A 16,210-nucleotide genomic window follows, 5' to 3' on the forward strand; every position below is an offset into this window, starting at 1 on the left:
AACGTGGCGTCAACACTCGGTCACGTGGGATTTGGTATCATCGGATGTTAACGCCAGAAGCCGGACGGATGCCGAGATTTTCGCTTCATGGGACATATTCTCCCACATTGTACCACTTCGGCGATTGACGCGACGGGTCTATCCACTGTCGGTGTCATAATTCTGTGAAGTTCTTCTCTGACGAGCTCTCTGATCATTTCCCGCAAGGAGCTCTGATACGGTGGAGTCAATGCGGCGGCATTGATTGCGGTGCTGTTGGACAGTCGATCGTACTGCCTGCCCCGTTGATGAAGAGTCCGCTCAATAGCCGCAGCCTCTTTGATAAAATCAGCGACGGTGACTGGAGGATTTCGTACAAGCCCCGCGAACAACTGCTCTTTTACACCTCGCATGAGATAGCGCAGCTTTCTATCCTCGGTCATGTTCGGGTCGGCTCTACGAAAGAGACGGGCCATGTCTTCGGCAAACATTGTGACCGACTCGTTGGGTTGTTGCACCCGTAGCTCCATCAACTGCTGGGCGCGGTCGCGTCGGTCGGCACTTGCAAAAGCATCAGTGATTTTCTGCCGAAAGTCATTCCATGTCGTTAGGCCAGCTTCGCGGTTCTCGTACCAAGTATGGCCACTGTCGTCAAGGGCAAAATAGACGTAAGAGAGCTTCTGCTGCTCTGTCCACTGGTTAATCTGTGCGACGCGGTCATACTTGTCAAGCCAGTCTTCAATGTCTTCGAAGGCTGCACCGCGATAGCGATCGGGAACCAGCGGATGAAGAACGGTTACCTGTTGCGGGCTGGGAGACCGGCTGCTTTGGGGTGCTTGCGGTGGGCTGGTTTCGGCCATTGCCAGATATGGGGAGCTCCCAGGAGGTAGTTGAAGAGGGGATAACTCCGGGGCAAGGCCTAGCAGTCGACGACTGAAGCGATGCACGGGTGTCGTAACTGGTGACAATGCGTCCAGGCTAGATGAACGACTCCCAGAAGGAGTCCGGGGCATCAGGCGCTGTCAATACCCAGCACCTCCACCAGTGTCGCGGTACAACGCGAACAGAAGACAGGGAGACGTTCTTCAAGAAGAGCACAGGACGACGGTTCCAACAAAACAGAACAGAGAAACTTCTTCTTCTAAGAATCCCACTGACCCACTAGACGGAGTTCGTTAATGCCCCCATCGTCGTTGTCGTCTGCCTAGAGCACGCATGTCAATATAAGGCTTTCGCGTTCATAAAGAATGTCTTATGCTAACGCATTAAGCGTCCAAGTAAATTATCAGATATATTTAGCTGGTACGCTAAGAGGAGCGTATTCACCTTGATGCGGTACGCGCGCTGCTGCTTTAAAGGAACACCCGCTTGTATGTACGTGGCCCCTTAGGGTCTGTTTCGCTCGAGCCGCCCATTGCCGCAAGCTGCACCGCACGTGGGCGGTCGTGCAAAAAAATGCACATATCGAGCACTTGTGCACAAATTTTGGTTTACACTGCGTAGACAGCGTAAACCGAAATTTGTGCACCATTTTTCCGATAGGTGCAATTTTTTGCACGACCGCACCAGTGCGGTGCGTCTTGTGGCGATGGGCGGCTCGGGAGTAAAACCTCCTTTACGAGTACAGCGGTAGAAAGAACGCTGCTGTGGCTGCGCTACCGACCCAATCAGTGGAGCGTGGTTGCGCGTTCACTTGACCATTTCCGCAACGAAATGTTCGGTGCGTCCACCGTGCATCTGGAGCCTCACTATCCGCGCGTAGGCCGCATGCGCGGCCTACGCGCGGATGTGAGAGCACGACGGCAATGGCAGAGGGGCAAATGGCGTGAGCGCGTCTCGAGTGTTCGTATAAGTGCTGTCAAAAAAGAACAGGGCACCGCGAATGATATCGCATGTTTATTTGCGGGTAATCAGGTTTTAGGTCGTCCCGCTTTGGTGACTTGTTTGGCGCTGTGCTTGTTGCAAGCTCCACCATGGTTATCAGTGGTCATTTTCTATGATAACCACGGCTGTTTCATTGCTATCCACCTCTGCTCTTCTGCAAGGAAACAAAGAGTGTCACAAAATTATACAATGGTTAAGGAAACTGTGCTTTATAGTGTAGGCCCAGAATTCAGCCTCCCAGAGAAATGTTCAAAAGAGGCATTTGTGGGTGGAGCTAATGTTTTCGGAGAACAAAAATTATGTAATACACCGATAACAACAACAACAACAAAAAGAAAAACCGGATCATCAAAAGAAACTATCAAGGAGTCGCAGCGGGAAAGTAGGCGCTTTTAAACCATAGCCACTAAGCAATCACAGCGGGTAGACCTCCTGTGTAGTCACCGGTAACAGGAATGCAGTTTCACTAATTTGTGGGTTCATAAAACGCGCAAAAATTTTATAATGAGACAGGTACACAAAAGAGCGACACGCACAAAGCGCTGACTTGCAACAGTTTGTTCATGAAGACATGAAGGAATAAATATATAGGGTACTATCATGCGCAAAATGTGAATAATCAGCAAAAACGTCGAGCATCATTCCCAATGCTGATAATGATAGCCACATGCTGACAATGCACACTGGCTGTTTGCCACTCAAACATTGCTAGTTCCCAAGATGAATGTACAATCGAAGGAGAACCAACGCACGAGCTATCAAACTTGCTGATGAAATATTCCTCAATAATTTCACGTGTCAGCTGTGAAGTATGTCTAGCCAGAACTTCGGTTTTGTCAAAGTAGTGCTTACACCCGTGATCACGGCAATGAATACCCAGATGACCTTGTGCCGTGTTGCACACATTGTTAAGATGCTCCTTGAGACGATCATTTAGGCACCTGCCGGTCTGTCCAACGTACTTTTTTCCACAAGAGAGAGGAATCACATACACCACGGCAGTGGTGCAGGACACTAAACCCTTCCTGTGTTTCACAGAACAACGACCACGCCTTGTTTGTGAAGCAAACTTGCAAAGCTTCGATAGTTTTTTCGGAGCGGAAAAAACCACCGCAACACCAGTGCATCCATTAACCAACCCTCTTTAGCTTCTGGGACACATCAGGTATATGGTGAAGTATTACAAGTTTTTTATTTTCCACTGGCGGACTGTGATGTTCGATTATTTTTGCACTGCTTCATTTGCTTAAAAAGCTTTTCTGGCAGATAAGAAGCGGTCAACCTGAGCATCAGAACTTCTTTGCATAGAATGCGGACATGACCATCGGACATAAACAGTTGACATGCGGACATAAACTGTTGCAAGTCAGCGCTGTGTGCGTGTCGCTCTTTCGTGTTCGTGTCTTTTTTTGCTTTTGCGCTGTTTTTTTTTCCCGAAGAATTCCTCTCACGTTGAAAGATCTGCAGCCAATGTGGGATTATGTGTCTTTTTTTCAATTACGCGTGGGGGGATATCGGTTTAGACAATCTTTTCCAGATCCCGTTATCGAGTTAGCTCAACCACCCCAGAGGTCTCAGAGGTCTCAGCTTTCTTGACTACACTAACTTCGAGTTTGCTTCCTTCTTTCACGCAACAGTTTGTCCGAGTTGATTCTTTACCGGCAGGTATAAGTGTGAGTCAAGATGGTCAGGAGAAGTACCTAAGCAACCAATGTCGGCGGCTGACTGACACATTTTCCGCGCTCTGTCCAGGACGGCGTCATGTTTCGGCCGCTGTTGAACTGCACTCCAATATGAGGGCTAGAGTCATCTCTTTATCACACTTGTAACCCTCAAGTCGCACAGGAAGACCTTGTGTTCCATTTACTTCGACTCCAGGGTTGTCATGAGTGAAGTGCGCGAGGCGAAGTGCAGTGAAGAAGAAACATAAAGTGATGGCCAAGAGAGCTCGGATGTGTGTGCTGTGCGTTTGGTAAAGACGATCACGACGAAGAGCGCCGTGCAAGAGGTCGCGCGGCGCAAGAAAAGAAGAAAATAAATACGAGCCAATCTCGGGAAGCTACGAAGCTCAAGAGAACCAATCGGTGAACACGGTGCTTCTAGGATGACCAATAGCGGAGAAAGACGAAGCCACGAAGACAACAGAGGGAAGCGCGTTGTAGAACGCAGCGGAGATGCAGGAAGCGACGCAGGAAGATGGTCGGCTACCGGACCGGGAGCTCAAGACCAGACGTAGCGTTCCGGACCCGAGCCACCATGGCTTCATCCGACCGGGCAAACTGTCAACCTGTTCCTGTGCTTTGCCATTCCGCCAGGAAAAGTAATTCTACGCTTAGACCTGTGGATGCCTGCACGCGTTGGCCGAACGTGAGCGGTCAGGCTACAGGCTCAAGCTTACGTGTAGGATCATGGCCAGGAGGTCCCGGTGTACTGCCGCGTCGTCCTGAAGGTTCTACGTCAAGCCAGCGATCCGTGACCCGTAGCCGAACTCTATCGTTGCCTTGGTGAGAACTTTGCCGCTTAGGTCATCCCCTCTCCTACCGTCAGTAATCGTTGAGGTAGTTTAGCTCTGACTGTGCCGCATGTTCCCGCTCGCGATGTGCTGTGCCGACACTTTGTTTAATCGCTTTAGGATAAGTATTGTGGTAATTGTCTTAGGCTAATATTTTATTAGGTGTTTATCACTATTCCTCGGTTCTGTGTGCAAAAAATGTATCGTGTGTTTTCTCGGGATGAACGGCTGTGTGCTTAATTCGATCTCAGGGACCCACTACAAAATAAAAAAAAAAAAACGCATAGAAGGTTGCATTGCTTTCAACTTCTTTTCTCATTGCCATGATGAATCTGATTGTCTTGGATGGATGGATGGATGGATGGATGGACTGCTATGAGCGTCCCCTTTGAAACGGGGTGGTGGGTTGCGCCACCAAGCTCTGGTTATTATTTTGCCTAATGTCCTACCTTTATTTTTTGAGAAACGCACAAATACAAAGAATTCCAGGCATCAACCTTTTTGAACCATTACTGGGAACTCAGTTTCTGTACGTCTCCGTTGTTTGTGGTGTCCCTACTTTTCTGCCACCAAACCTCCAACCGCCTATTACTAATCTCTACAGCTGACATGTTTACTTTGCCAGTGCTATCCCTTCCATTGCTGTGAGGGTGCCACCTGACAGGAGCGACATGCATTGAGCACTTTTACATTTTGCCAGCAATGCCTGAAGGCTTTTCCTATTGTATTTGTCCGCTGAAGACAATACACTATCTTATCTACATCTTTTTGGCCTTCTCATCTCTTAATGTAAGATAAATTATTCGCGTTAGCTTCCTTTTCTGCCAATATGAAACATTACGAAATCTTGCGGAATCGCCGGGTAAAACAAAAGACGAATGTCTAGCTGTGCCACCCACGCCCGTCACAAGAATTATATGTCTTACCCGAAAGGGCTGGCGATAATACAGTGCTCGTCATTTGTGACGCATTCGTTGGAACCAGGCATGTAGTATTTCCCGTTGATGCAGTCGCACTTGTTGCCGAGCATATTGCACTTCCTCTGGCCTCGAGGACAGGTGCATTCAGCGCAAGGGCTGTGAGAAGAAAATGCGGAAATTGACGATGAAACCGAGAGCAGGGTATTTCAGCAATAAGAAAATTATCATTCTTTGGGTACTCGACCTAACTTATTTCATGTTTGTCTCTCTCTGAGTTTGTCCCTACCACGGAGTAAGATAAACAGGAGCGCCGACTCCGCCGCCGCGCAACGCATTCGCTCGGGACAAACCGTGTAACGCTAAATTAGTCATCGCGTAGTGCCATCTGTCGAGGCACGTGGAAAACACTGAACAGCTTGCTTCCATGTGCGCATGCGCTGAGTGGCGGAGGCCGGTGGCAACGGCAGCGCGGAACCGGCAGGGCGGCACACGTAGAGCTTGTCGTCTGCTAGAAACGTGGGCCCTCGTCCGCCTCAATGTGACAGCAATCAAGCACAAAAAATATAAGCGCACAAATAATAAAAACGCAAAAAACAAGCGGTAGCGCATTTATGCACGTATGCGAAACATTTTTACATGTGTTTAGAGGAAACAGACGATAAATGATGCCGTACAAAAAGAAACAACAGAAGTACTTGTCTCTCACTCCTAAACGTCTGCGCGGAAGCGAAGGTGCGAAATTTTCGTCTTCCTCGCTTTGTTTACCATGTCTGCAGTATGTTTATTCATGCCTGACGGAACAAGGTATCTTGATACTTGTGCGTGAAGAGACTGAGCAACAGGACAGTGTTTTGTTCCCGGCTGTAAATCTGGGTATGGCAAAGGACGCGAGACGTTTTCGCTCTTCGCGGCGCTATCTGATCTTCAACTACTGCACCAGTGGCATCAAAAAATTACTGAAGTAAGCGAGGGCTTAAAGCAATTGACAAAATATGTGCGCGACACTTCGAGAAGCAGCTTATTTTTGATAGTTACTTCAGCAAAGACAAAGGCGATGTTCCACTTGATGTAAAGAAAGTGCCTCGACTTCGAAGCGGAGCAGTTCCTTCAATTTGTTTAGGGAAGCCTGGCGTAGCTCAATGATAATGAATGCCAGGAGGAACCAGAAGACGCCAATTCGGAAGGACGGGAGGAGCTCAATTTAAATTTCTCTTCAACTACACACAGTGCAGGTGCCTTTCCTTGTCCAGAGACATGCCGTAATGTAGAGAGAGAGAAAGGGAAAGAAAGACAAGGAGGTTAGCCAGTGTAAATACCGGCTGGCTACCCTGTAAATTCTCAGCTTTGCCTTCGAGATGATTCCCCCAGTTATGCAGACACATAATCAGAGCTTCTCTTGTGAAATAATAAGCAGGAACACTGGCAGGAATTCCCAATTATTATGTTTAGTGAGAATGTGGCGATTCTGCCCGCAAGAGAACCGGGCGACACGAAAATCACCGCGAGAAAGACAGAAGCAAGCGAAGCATCATAGCACTTGATGCTTGCTCAGATAAAAAGAGTGATAAACGTCAGCTTTTGCATAAAAGCTTCTTTTCGCTGTCGTCTGTCATTGCTCGAGACTACCAGAACTGCCATTATATCGCCTTACCATTCGCTATAGTCTTTCTTTCCGTCTTAGTTTCCGCAATTTGTTTATTCTCTGTTCCTGTGCCTTGTAAAGTTCCATGTAGGCCACGTGACAAATGCTCTGCATTTGGCCTGTAAAAATAAATTAAATAAAGTGATACATGAGATGTTTCTCCTGCTAACGTTACTCCGTGAACCGCAAGAGCTATGCGCACTATACAGGCGTCAGGGCGTGCGCGGAGCAGGCGACAAAACAGATAGGTAAGCAGGAGCCGCGAGAGAGTCCCCGCGCCTTTGCTCCTTCGGTTTGTTGGGCCCGCCTCTCCGCTGCAGAAGTTTTCTTCATTCGTAGCGCCATCTGGTGAACACGCTGTGAAGCAGGAACCGGCGTTTCAGAATGTGTCCATTCCAGATGATCGGAGTCGGTGCTCCTGTCTTATCTTACTCCGTGGTCCCTACTTGACCCCTTTCACGCCAATTTGGGTGACTTGGTGGTCTGATGAGTAGAGCATGGGGCTGCTGTGGTTACAAAACTGACTTCGCAGGCAACCGCTCGACTAACTTAATTGGTTAACAGGGTATATGGGCCACAGTGAATGTGATGCTCTTTCAAGATCGTATTCCGTGGCAAGCTGACTAAACAGCTATAAGTACCACTAAGTATATGTAGGGTTGTTCATTTTCGGGTAAAACACGATTTTACCCGAATTTTACACCCAGACCATGTTAGGGAGAATCGGGTTAAAACCGATTTCTCCCCGAATTGCTAAACCACATACCAACCTTTTTTACGCTGCGCGCAGTTTAAAGTGTGCACACGCGCAATAGCTACCCTGCCTCGGGACAACGAACTTAGATGTTGTGGACCTCCAGTGAACTCCAATGACCTATATACTTTATTTCACAAGCTGTGTGCAGCACTGTGGACGCTACACGGCTCTCAACCAACCGCCCAACGATCGCAACGTGTCACCGTGTTGTGTCTGAATAATGGAAGCTGAGATGTCGAAACAACTTACTCTCAGCTGAGATACGTTCAAGGATCGAGCAGGTCTCGAATGGAGACCGACATGTTGCGCATGCAGATGACGATGAATGCTGGCAAGGATGAGTAAAAAACTGATGACCAGCTTTTCGCGAATAAAATGTTTCATTTTCTAGAAGTTATCTATGCTACATATTGTTATTATTACTTATTAATTTCCAAACAAATGCCAAACTTCAGAGTATTTTCTAGAAAACCCTGATGTCCCCTCAGTTACCAGCTTGAAACAGAGTGGTAATTTTAACGCGTCAGCTTTACGAAGCTCGTGATATCCTGCGATAAAAGAGAAACGAAAAAAAAACCCCTGGTGTCTTAATTGTAAAATTCACACAAAAAACCCGAATTTCTTAGTAGTTCCACAAAAAAACCCGATTGTCAGCTTGAAGAATAGCACCAGATTTTTTAACCCCCGAAGTAAAAAAAAATATAAAACACGAAAACGAACAACCCTAAGTATAGGCCGCTGTTCAATGAAAAAAAAAAAAACTGCTTTAAAACTTCTTACGTACTAGGCCAAATCAAACCCATGCATCTGCAGACGAACTTGTCTGTATATCTATATATGTATATATGTATATCTATACATATATATTGTGGCGGCCTTGAGAGACACTGATCAATAAAACATAGCTGATTATTAAGGGCGGACTTCTTCCCACAATTCAAGAGTTACTATTCCAGCGTAGTAGAAGTCAGTTGTGCTCGTTAGTGGCGTCCGACTGTCCTCAAAACGCTGTTCTACCTTCAAGTGTTCTTCGCCAGCTCAGCGCGGTTGCCTCGTGCGCGTTTCTTGTTGGAAGGTGCACCCTGCTGCTCGCGCCGCGATTAACACTGCCTGCTGTTGCTGAACTCTGCCATGGTAAGACGCTCACAGTATACAATGCCACAGTTGAAGATCGCGCTACTTGAATGTGGCCATGTCGCCATAAAATTTTGCCCCACGCATGAGATGGCACAGTTTGTTGCCTTCGCTTATGTTGGGATCAGTACGCTTGAAAAGGCATGACCCGTTCTCGATGTATACATTGCCGCAATCTAGTTCGTGTTCGGGTTCCTTGCTGGAAGCGTTGTTTCGCCTGGGAGTCCTTGCTACTCAACGAAGAAGAAAATGCACAACGGCAAGTCATCGGTCTCGCCCTGACCGCCGCCGCGTCCCAAGGAATCCCGGTCGACGGTTAGGGAGGATGAGTGTGGGTTTAGGCTGAAGCCTCTACCCCGTCATCTAGTTGACGGGTGCAAATAAAGTCTCTTCTCTCTCTCTCTCTTCCGCCTTTGGGATGCGTTTTGATGAACGTAGCCCGCAGTTGCTTTCAAAACTCCACCCAAGACGATAGAGAAGACTCGTGTTTCTGGAACCACGTCGGCACAGTCTTCCAAAGAGAAGTATATGTTGCGGAGCTTCCTTCTTTCATCCCATTTGTTGAAGCTTGTTTCTCTCACGAACTGATTCAGCCAGTTATCGACGTCTCCTAACGAGTCGCCATGGAATGTTTGCGGCATGCGAGGTGGCCTAACCACCAGTGGCGACGGCGTCACCTGTACCGGGCGCATCTGGTGATGTATCGGCGGTGACGATGTCCATTGGTCGAACAAGAACATGCGACTTCCGGTTTGTCTGCTAGCAGGTACGCGCGCTCCGTGCTCTGCCTCGTCGTGTTGCTCGCTTGAGCGCACTTGCGACTCGGTAATTACAGCCCGCAACGCAAGTGCCGAATTGGTCACGTTCCAACACAGTCGCGCTTAGCGGTCTGATTAGCTGCGCGAACAGACTGTGACAGTGTTGGCCTTTCTAGACGTGCGCACAACTCAGGGTCCATAGCGACACGCTTTGCATCAGCACGGGCCGGCACGGTAGCAACAGCGGGCAGCCGAGAAGCGCTGAGTCGCGGCGAAGGCCAGTCCACGTTACCGGCACGGTACTCACCGCACGCCATTTGAAATTCGCGGAAGGCGGTGTGAGCTGGAGCGTTATCATGGTTAAGTTTTCAATCGTCCGCGATGTCAGGATGGACGCGATGAACCCTTCCTATGATTCTCTTGAGCAATTCCACGTAGAAATTAGCGTTGACGGTTGTATCATGTGTTGGACGAGCCCCCTGTTGTCGAAGAACACAATGAGCAGGATCTTGACCTTTGTCTAGCTCGTTTTGGCCTTTTTGGGGCGAAGGGACGCCGAGGTGTGCCACTCGGCTCTTTGCCTTTTTGTTTCGGAGTCATATTCAAACACCCAAGATTCGTCATCGGTGATGACACTGTCTAATAAGGGGGGGTAACATTCACGGAAGTCGAAAAGTTCCTGCACGCTTCATATCGGCGCGATTTTTGGTCGTCCGTTAACACTTTGGGCATATTCTTAGGGCATACTTTTCGTATATGCATGTTATTCGCCGAAGTCTTCTGAACCGCACTTTTTGTAACGTTCAATACGTGTGCCGCTAAACGGACATCCTGCTGTCCGCCGTCGAAAAATGTTGTACAGAATTCAACTGAGTGCCCGGCTAAATACTATGTTTTGCTTTTTGTGTGCCATCCTTTTAGAAACCGGCGGCAAGCGAGCCTCTCGTGCCAATGGGGTCCTGGATTAGGGGCCCCAACCATAGGGTTTTCATTTATTTATTTGCAATAAAGAGTTTACTCACTTACTCACCCCTCTTACAGCGAAGCTATATATGGTTAGCCGATTCATCCGTCCATCGCCTGTACGCAAAAACTATCGTCATCAGCAATGGTTCGAGTGTCGTCGTCTTCTTCCACAGCTGGCTTCGTTGCCGCTCATCATTCCAGCGTAGAATTTCACTTCTCTTCTGTCGTCGTAATGGTGAGGTCGAGTTTACGGGGGTATGAGACATTGCTTAAAGGGGGTATGAGTCATTCATTGTCTTACGTGATGGACAGATATAATTCTGAAGCAATCTACTTTTGAAGAATTGCAAGCGGCAATGCGACAACAGCTGACTGCGGGCATACCGTCAGTTACCTTGCCGGATGCGTGTGCAACCTCCATAAGAAACAGCAGGACGCAACCAATAAATGAGAAATACTTTAATGTACCGTCGGGAATAACCCAGTGGTAAACCGTGTTTCACGTTTCAGATTCGCTGGCCAACAATCTGTAAGTAGTGCTTGCGCGGTGATTTTTCGAGTAATTTAATATAATGATTATTCATTCGATCTGACTTGAGTGTTGTTATTTTAACAGATAACTGTACGTTATACAGCGCGAGGTACATAGATATCCGGACATTTATGCTTAATTGTAAATTCGAATAAGACATTGATTTCTTGGCCAATTCCCCATAGTGGGTAGGAGCCACTTACGTGATAGCAAACAGCACTGGGTGGCTGTGCTGCCGGGCCGGAGGTCGGATCCCGGCACCGGGCGCGTTTTCCTTTTTTTTTTGTGTGCAGTGGAATCTACCCCACGAGAACCGACCGACAAACCCAAGTCATGGGACAGTAGGCAAAATAACTTCGTCTGAGAAGGTAAATTTGCCACACACGCCGAGAAATTCAACTTCGGTGCCGCACTTTTCGCTGACCTAAATGTGAGTCTTACCTGGTAGGGCTGCCGAAAATACAGTCAGCTCTATTTTGGACACATTTCTTGGAACCACGCATATAGTATATCCCGTCGATGCAGTCACACTTGTTGCCCAAGAGATGACACCTCTTCTGGCGGGGCGGACAGAGGCATTTAGCACAAGTGCTGTGGCCATATCTGTGGGAAGAAAATGCGGGAATGGTTGAATAAACCGTGAGCAGAACATTTCAGTTGTAAGAGCAGTCTTTGGGTACTCCGCACAACTTATTTCTTGTTTGTTTCTCTCTCAGTTTGTCCGTATGTGGCCTCTATTACGCCAACTTGGGTCAATTGGTGGTCTAATGAGTAGATCATTGGGATGCTGTAGGGACGGAAGTGACTTCATAGGTGACCGTTCGATCAACTTAATTGGTTCACAGGGTATGTGCTACTGAGTATGCGACGCTCTTTCAAGATCATATTCTGTGACAAACATGATTAAATGGCGTAGCACCCCTGAGTATATGTCGCTCTTCAATGACAAAGAAAAAAAAAATGCTTGAAAATTTCTTCGGTCCTTGTCCAAATCAAAGCCACATCTACCTGTATATCTGCAGACAAACTTGTTTGAATATATATTGCAGCGACCTTTATATACACTAATCAATAAAACATAACTATTTATTAAGGGCGGACTTCTTCCCACAACTCAAGAGTCACTATTCTAGCGTAGTAGAAGTCAGCCGTGTTCTTCCGTGGCGTCCAACTGTCCTCGACACGCCGTTCTACCTTCACGTGTTCTTCGTCCGCCCAGCGCGGTTGCCTCGTGTGCCTTTCTTGATGGTAGGTATACACCCGGCTGCTCGCGCCATGATTAACACTGCTTGTTGTTGCTGAACTCTGCCATGGTAAGTGGCTCACAATATACAATGACACAATTTAAGATCGCGCTACTTGAATGCTTCCATGTCGCCATGACACTTTGCTCTACGCATGAGGTGGCGCAGTTTCTTACCTTCGCTTACGTTTGAACAGGCATGACACTTTAGCCTCCGCAATTTTTAGCTATATGGCGCGAGCGTTCATCACGTGTCGTATTAGCACCTTTAAGCGGCGATAATCAGCGAGACCGGCAGAAGTACTCTCATGTGCACTAAGCACTCTCCTGTGCAATAGTCGTCTAAAGCGATGTTTCTTTTTGGACACGTATGAACACATTAGAGTGTTCTCGCGCGAAATAGCTAAATATGCGGGAGGCGACTTGAACCAGCCTTGTTGGCAGGTTCACCCACCTGCTCATGCCGCGATTACCACTGCCTGCTGTTGCTCAGCTGTGCCATGTGACGCCCATGGTGCAGAACGCGAAGAGCGAAGTGAGATGATACTTACGGAACTGTAGATAATCAGAAAATACACTAAAATAGGATCCTTCCAGTGCGGCACACATTGCATGCTTTTTGCATGCACATTGCATTACGGCAGCGCCATAAAACCATTTTATTGGGAAGGAAGCTGTTCATTTGTTACACGGCTGAGCCACGGCCGCTGGATAAAGAAAAGGTGCGCCCTGCCGAGTGCATCGAAAACGGTGTGATCCGCCGCGGCGCCACACGTCGGGGGCTGTTGTCTTGTATCGGCATAGCAAATGCACCAGGAACGCGCTTGGAACGCCGTCGCGCGTGACAGCCGACGGCGCGTTCCATCGCCGATGACTAGCGCCGTTCGGCCGCCCAGCGAAGCGGCCGACAATGCAACTACGGCTCTCACATTCGATCCCATTGCAACGCTCCCGACGCGGCAGGCCGCACCTTTTTTTTATTGCGATAGCAATTATATGGACACTCAAAAGCAGATTTCTGCCGTCGGCGTCGCCGTCGCCGTCGGCGTTGCCGTCGCCGTCGCCGTCGCCGTCGCCGTCGCCGTGAGGTTCCGTATGACGTCATTTGGAGATGAAATCGTCGCCGCGCGCCGAACGCTGTATGTGCGAGTGAAAGGGCGCGAGGGGCGCGTCTTTCACGGGGAGTGAACGCACGGCGGAGAACAAACGCGCGTTCTGCGCCGTGCTCGCTTAAGGGCTGCAGAAGTAGGCGTCTCTTTTCTCCTTTACAATCACCATATATGTAGAGCAAACGCGCCTTCTTCGGACGCGCGAGAGGCCGTGGGGGAGGGGGAGGGAAGGGAGGCGACGTTTAGCTGCGGCACCAAGTGCCTATTTATATCAGAGGCTCCAGCAACAGTCACCAACGCCGCACGCATTTTGAGCTAACGCGGGCAAAACGCCGATGGCGTCGACAACAGTTCTGCGTGTTGTTGCTACCAAAGCCGCTCACCTTACTTCGTATGACATTGCTGTGTTGCTATCGCATTCATTGCTTCGCCCTTAGGGCGAAACTGTGACATTTTTTTTTATTGCGATAGCAATTATATGGACACTCAAAAGCAGATTTCTGCCGTCGGCGTCGCCGTCGCCGTCGCCGCCGCCGTCGCCGTGAGGTTCCGTATGACGTCAATGGAGATGAAATCGTCGCCGCGCGCCGAACGCTGTATGTGCGAGTGAAAGGGCGCGAGGGACGCGCGCTTTCACGGGGAGTGAACGCACGGCGGAGAACAAACGCGCGTTCTGCGCTGTGCTCCCTTAAGGGCTGCAGAAGTAGGCGTCTCTTTCCTCCTCTACAATCACCATATATGTAGAGCAAACGTGCCTTCTTCCGACGCACGAAAGGCCGTGGGGGGGAGGGGTAGGGAAGGGAGGCGACGTTTAGCTGTTGCACCAAGTGCCTATTTATATCAGAGGCTCCGGCAACAGTCACCAACGCCGCACGCATTTTGAGCGAACGCGGGCAAAACGCCGACGGCGTCGACAACAGTTCTGCGTGTTGCCGGTGCTGCTGCATGTCCAAGTTTATACAGCTGATAAAGCTGCTATCATTACTCCGTATAGCTCTCTTCAAATTTGCTATCGCAATTGATGCTTCGCCTTTCAGGTGAAACTGCGACAACTTTTTTTTTATCAAGCGGCCGTGGCTGAGCGGTGACGATCACAGCACTAGTGTTCCTCTAACAACGCGTCTGAAGATCCCGGCGATGATTGCGTTTTGAAGCAAACGCGCTGCCCTTAGGTAAGTGGTTCTTGAGGGAAAGGGAAAGGTTGGCGCTATCTTCTGCAGCCCTTGAGGGAGCACGGCTCAGCGCCAGACGCTGCCCTTAACGGCACGCCTGAGAAGAGCAGCATTCTTTCCCACAGACGTTGTTTGACGGCACTGCTACCTCGTGCCCGCGTGGTCGTAGTAGCCTGACATTTAATTTATCGCATGCTTTCTCTCCGTCCGAAAAAAATTATGACGCGATTAGTAGCTTACTCGAAACATACCATTTCGAAGTCTCTTACGATTATCTACGACTGCGTATTGACATATTGAGAATTAGAGGGACAATTTAAATGACAGATAACTATGTATACGTAACTTGTTCACACCTGGAAATACAGATATTACTGACCATGACTTAACTGGGCTCCGAACCATATTTACTTGATCTAATTCGATGGGTGCGAAATGCAGAAAAGCACCCGTGTGCATAGATTTAGGTGCACGTTAAAGTACCCAAGGTGGTCTAAATTAATCAGGAGTCCACCACTACGGATTGCCTCATAATCAGATAGTGGTTTTGGCATGTAGAACCCCATAATTCAATTTTGTAGCGTTAGCTACACTGGCCTAGCCAAGCCCGTTTCGCGCGGCACATCAAGAGCCGTGCTGCACATGCGCAAGGATCAGTGATGTCACACGGCTTGCGCACCGGAGCCACCGGAGCCGGCACCTCTCGCGCACTCCGCCGCCTCCGCGCGCGACTCACCGCCGCCGGTCTGCGCATTCCAGAGGAGTGACGTCGTAGCCGTGGTAGACGCACTGGCGCCGGCGCGCGCTCGCTGTGCAGTCGCCGTCTGACACTGCGCTGGAGCCGCTGCGCTTCTGACTGGCGTTTGCCAGTGTGGTATAGCCATGGAGAAGGGGAGCGCAAATGCTGCTCAACAGCGCAGAAGAACGGAGAAGCTTGGCTCATCGGATCCCGAAGTAGTTGCCTGGCAATTAGCGGTTGAGCGTAGGAGGAATGAACAGAAGAAGGCTAAACGTGCTGCGGAGACACTGGAGCAAAGGGACGAACGTCTAGCAAAGCGGCGTCGCCAGGAGGCTGAGCGATGTGCCCGACCACCCCTGCAGTAACAACAAAACGCCGTCGATGACGTCAAGGCTCGCCGATCGACTGAATATACTGTGAAACTCAGCGAAAGCGCCAGTGCGACTCGGACCTTCCAGACGGACTTCGTAAACAATCCATTTGGATATGGGTGCGACGTGTGCGAAAGACTATGGCACATGAAAGACTTGACGCCGGTAAGTAGTGCCATGCGTGAAACGTTGAGTTTAGCGGCGGCGCCTCAGTGGGCTGAAACCGTGGCGCGGGTTTGTACAACGTGCAAGAACTTTCTCGTTAAGCAGAAGATTCCACTCTTTAGCGTTACCAATCCTTGACAATCTAGACAACCAGGAAAGCTAAGAATAATCAGCTGAACCTTTGCTAACGCTACGTATATCCTGGCATAGCCGAGCTAAGCCACTGCAACTTTTTTTTAAAATTCGCGTAGGACAATTCGTGTTTTTTTTTAAATCTCTGTGCAAGGTAAATGGAATACGTTTTTTTTACATTCAGCAAGCCGGTGG

General features: G+C 49.1%; 1 protein-coding gene across 2 annotated transcripts in view; it reads right to left on the reverse strand.

Moving 5' to 3' along the window:
* Positions 1 to 1,873: 1,873 nt before the first annotated feature.
* Positions 1,874 to 16,210, reverse strand: part of LOC125945867 (multiple epidermal growth factor-like domains protein 6) — a 101,733-nt gene continuing 87,396 nt past the window's right edge. For both annotated transcript variants that reach the window (XM_049668218.1, XM_049668219.1), the window contains 3 exons: positions 11,526 to 11,687; positions 5,302 to 5,451; positions 1,874 to 2,017 (listed from right to left, as the gene is read on the reverse strand). In XM_049668218.1, coding sequence (XP_049524175.1) covers positions 1,960 to 2,017; positions 5,302 to 5,451; positions 11,526 to 11,687 — 370 coding nt within the window. In that variant the 3' untranslated portion in view covers positions 1,874 to 1,959. The remainder of the gene's footprint in view (positions 2,018 to 5,301; positions 5,452 to 11,525; positions 11,688 to 16,210) is intronic.

The sequence above is a fragment of the Dermacentor silvarum genome, chromosome 5, assembly GCF_013339745.2.
Source record: "Dermacentor silvarum isolate Dsil-2018 chromosome 5, BIME_Dsil_1.4, whole genome shotgun sequence".
In the NCBI taxonomy this organism is placed as follows: Eukaryota; Metazoa; Arthropoda; class Arachnida; order Ixodida; family Ixodidae; genus Dermacentor; species Dermacentor silvarum.